The sequence below is a fragment of the Belonocnema kinseyi genome, chromosome 5 (genome assembly GCF_010883055.1).
Source record: "Belonocnema kinseyi isolate 2016_QV_RU_SX_M_011 chromosome 5, B_treatae_v1, whole genome shotgun sequence".
In the NCBI taxonomy this organism is placed as follows: Eukaryota; Metazoa; Arthropoda; class Insecta; order Hymenoptera; family Cynipidae; genus Belonocnema; species Belonocnema kinseyi.
Window position 1 is genome coordinate 59,210,271 of NC_046661.1, and position 3,743 is coordinate 59,214,013.

At 30.7% G+C, this 3,743-nt stretch overlaps 1 protein-coding gene across 1 annotated transcript in view; it reads right to left on the reverse strand.

The window, feature by feature from the left end:
* Window positions 1-1,101: 1,101 nt before the first annotated feature.
* Window positions 1,102-3,743, reverse strand: part of LOC117173982 (RNA-binding protein 28-like) — a 35,575-nt gene continuing 32,933 nt past the window's right edge. Inside the window, exon 11 of the mRNA XM_033362656.1 lies at window positions 1,102-1,281. Coding sequence (XP_033218547.1) covers window positions 1,162-1,281 — 120 coding nt within the window. The 3' untranslated portion in view covers window positions 1,102-1,161. The remainder of the gene's footprint in view (window positions 1,282-3,743) is intronic.

Consider the following 3,743-nt stretch of genomic DNA (forward strand, 5'->3'; position numbering starts at 1 on the left):
ACCTTCAGATTTCAAAATGTTTACATTTCTACCTTTTTTTTACAAAATTTTCTATTTTAATGCTTTAAACTTTAAGTTCTTAAAATTCACAAACTTTTTAAGAATAAAATATAAAAATTGTATTAACTTTACAAATTCAATGGCTTTAATGAAATATTAAATTTTTCCACTTTGAAATTAAAAGCGATTTAATTTAGAAAATTAAAATTTTTTATGTGTTTATATTTCGAAAATTGAAAGCGTCAAGATTGCATGTTTCTTATTTTATAAAACATTACATTTTCAACACTTCAATACTAAAATGTTAAAATTTAAAAAAAAAACCTTCCACTTAAAAATGTTGAAAATAAGAAAAATAGAACTCTTACTTCCAGGTAAAAGACATACGTGAACACTAACGTAGAAAGTATTCATAAATATTCGAAATATTCAAATATATAAATAAATAAATAAACTATAATAAAATATAAATGAAATATAATATATAATAAATAATAATAATATAATAATAATATTTGATAACAAAATTACCTTTATTAAACGATGGACTAATCACTTTGGGTTTCTGTGAGAGAATTTGGAATAACATAAACTAGTCGACACATTAGATTCAGCATGTTTGAAATCCGGCGGTATAAAGAGTTAATGTACTTCTGACTTGACGCATTTTTCTTCAGGCCGACCGGAGCAAAGAAGATATAAAACAAAGAGTGGGAGATTTGAAAGGAAAGAAGGAAGGCTATACTCGGTTCTTTCGTAAATGTAAACGTACATTTTTACGACTATTAGCTCACATTCTAATTCGAACTATAAAAAAACGTCAAAAGGCCCACATATCTTGCAAATGAAGGGGATAATGATAAAGGAACACTGTCAATATAACGAACTAGGTTTGGATTGGTTATTGGGAATTTAAATGTGTTCTGCAAGGGAACAAACAAAGGTTGAAATTCAGACTTGAATTTTTCGAAAACAAGAAAATAGAAAACATTTCCTTAGAAAATAGAAAAAAAAGAAGGTAAACAGATTAAGAGCAAATTGAGATTGTTTAAGAACGGGAGATGTATAGAAATAGATTGCTGTAAATAATAACAAATTGACTTTTTTGATAGACTTTAATTGAATTACTAAATTAGGAATAATATTCCAATTTCGTCGATTTTAAGTGTCATACCACTTCGATTTCATATTCGGCACTGACAAAAGTTTTTGTTTGTAGCTATTTACAAGTTTGGCGAAATTTTCGTCATCCGGGTTGGATTTCCTCTTTCCTTGTTTCGGCTGTAAATAAAATTATAAAGTATACATATAACGAGAGTCAAGGTTTTTGTTATGGGATCATAAATTAATAAATAGTAGGTTTAAATGTAATTATTAAAGGTTGAAGTAAGATGATCTTAATTGTTGAACCTATTTAAAGATAATCGAATTTAAATATAAAATCTTTCGACTATTAAAAATGATTTATGTAAAATCATAGTTTCTTTGGAACTCGAAGAAAAATCAAGAAAATTTAAAAAAATGGTTGTTTTGAATAATTTCTTATAAAAATTTTACCCTTTATCTAAAAAAGAGAGAGGCCGGAACTTTCGTACACATATACGCTTCTTTTGTGTAAAAAAATTATATCTTAGGTATATATAATGTTTAAAAAATTATACAAAATTTAAAATCGAAAACTTGATTTCAAGTTTTTTCTTCCAGTGTGAAGGGGGGAGGGGCGAAAAAATATCAATCCCGGGAAAATATAAGTTCTGGCCCCAAATAAAAGAATCTTAAAGTCTGCCCTAATTTAATGAACCTGTTTTAGACGGGTGCGTTCATTATGTAATTCTTTTCATTGTGGCGGAAACGCGGAGCTTCCTCGTATAGATTATATGTTAAATAGGTATATTTGGTTCATAGCAAAAACTTTCTTTCGTATAATAAGCTGCTATCATAAAATTACTATCCATGTTTACTGAAATTGACAACTTTTTCTTTTTCTGTGTTCTTTGTACGAAGCAATCCATGCATTTGAGACTTATTTCCACGAAAATGTCCTCTTATATTTTTTTCGGTATCTCTCTTAGTCTTAAAAAAAAAATTGACATTTTTATTTTAAAATTAAAATATCAAGGTTTTTAGGGTTTCGTAGAACCGGATCGAAACCCGTGTACTTTGGATCGAGTATTCAGCCGTCTGTCCACTGTCGCACTTCTAAGCCAAGGTTGGGTTAGTGATGATAAAGTTAGTCTCATAAGGGGATCACGATTCACGACTATACTGGAAAAAGTTTTATGTAATTTTCGTAAAACAATCATAGAACATTTATATACAAATGATATTTATGTGAATTTACATGGTTCTTTCCGGCAAAATTACCATGATTATTTATGTAAATTTTCCACAATGATCACTGGTATTTTATGTCCTATGATTGTTGTGGGAAAATTACGTACGTTCATTGTAAACAGTATACAGTTGTGGTAAAATTCCTTCAGTAATCACTATCTATTCACAAGAAACGTCTAATTTTACTACAAAAATCCTAGGAACAAATTACAGAAGGAAATGGATTTTTCAGTACGATTTTTACAGTGCAGTGCTGCCAGATGTGGAGCCCGGAATGCGCAGACTCAAAGTCCTGCGCTCTGACTGACCCTGCTATCGAAACTGAATTTTGAATCTAGATTACAAAAAATCAATGTTATTTGTTGAATGTTTTTCTTTGTTTTCTCTAAAGGAATTTTTATAAATAATTAATCCAGATAATAATTAAAGTGATCCAAAAAAATCGCCTGTTTAAATGTTCATGGGCGACTGGAAATTCTTATAACCTAGGCAAAATCAGAATGTGTATTTTTTTATTTTGTTGTAGTCATTTTTCAGCTCGCTAAAATGATTTTAAAATGTTTGAAAAAGTAATGTTAAAGCGATAAAACTGCGAGTTCACTCTAAGGATACACCTGCCTGGCCTCCGGTCACTAATCCGATCTGCGTTCCTGTTATTATTACACTTTTCCACCTAGACACCTAGACACCTAGACACCTATACCCTAAAAATGTAAAACTTGAGAGTTAAGGTATTATTGTTTTGCCATTACTGTTAGGGTCAGTTTGTATTTTTAATCAACAACAAAATTCGATTCCGCCGATTCCGCGCGGTTTATTGCACTCGCCATAAAGGCTTAATCTGTTAACCTACGGATCAACTTAAAGTAAAATAAGAAGTTTTCCCCCATTTTTCAAACCACTTTTTTATAGTAAATCGTTGACCATTTTAGTTGTTCTTTTCCAGATTAATTGTATGAGATGTAATAATGATGAATAATGCTTTATTTTTAGTCCATGTATTAATTAAAAATATGATGAATTTAATGCGCCTGGGAAGGAGCAAACCGCCAACGTGAGTGTACCCATGGTGAACCGAATTTCGATGCAGCCCGTTTCTGAATGAAAAAGCCTCAGGTCGAGTGTTTCTTTCGACGATCCTAGAAACCCATGGTGTAGGCTTGCAGAGTGTACACTGTACAGTGTAGGACTGTAGAGTTGTAGACTGTACGTAGAATGTAGACTGAATGCCTGTCATGCCTCACTCGACCTTCCTATTGTTAGAGAGTTACAGCCGGTTTTAAGAGAAATGAAAAATTATTAAAATATTAAGGGGGTCTTCTACCTTGTTGGTTCAAAAAATTCGATTTTTTTTTTTTTTGTTCATTTTCCAACCCAGAAAGTGTCAGGAATATATCTTTAAAGGTATA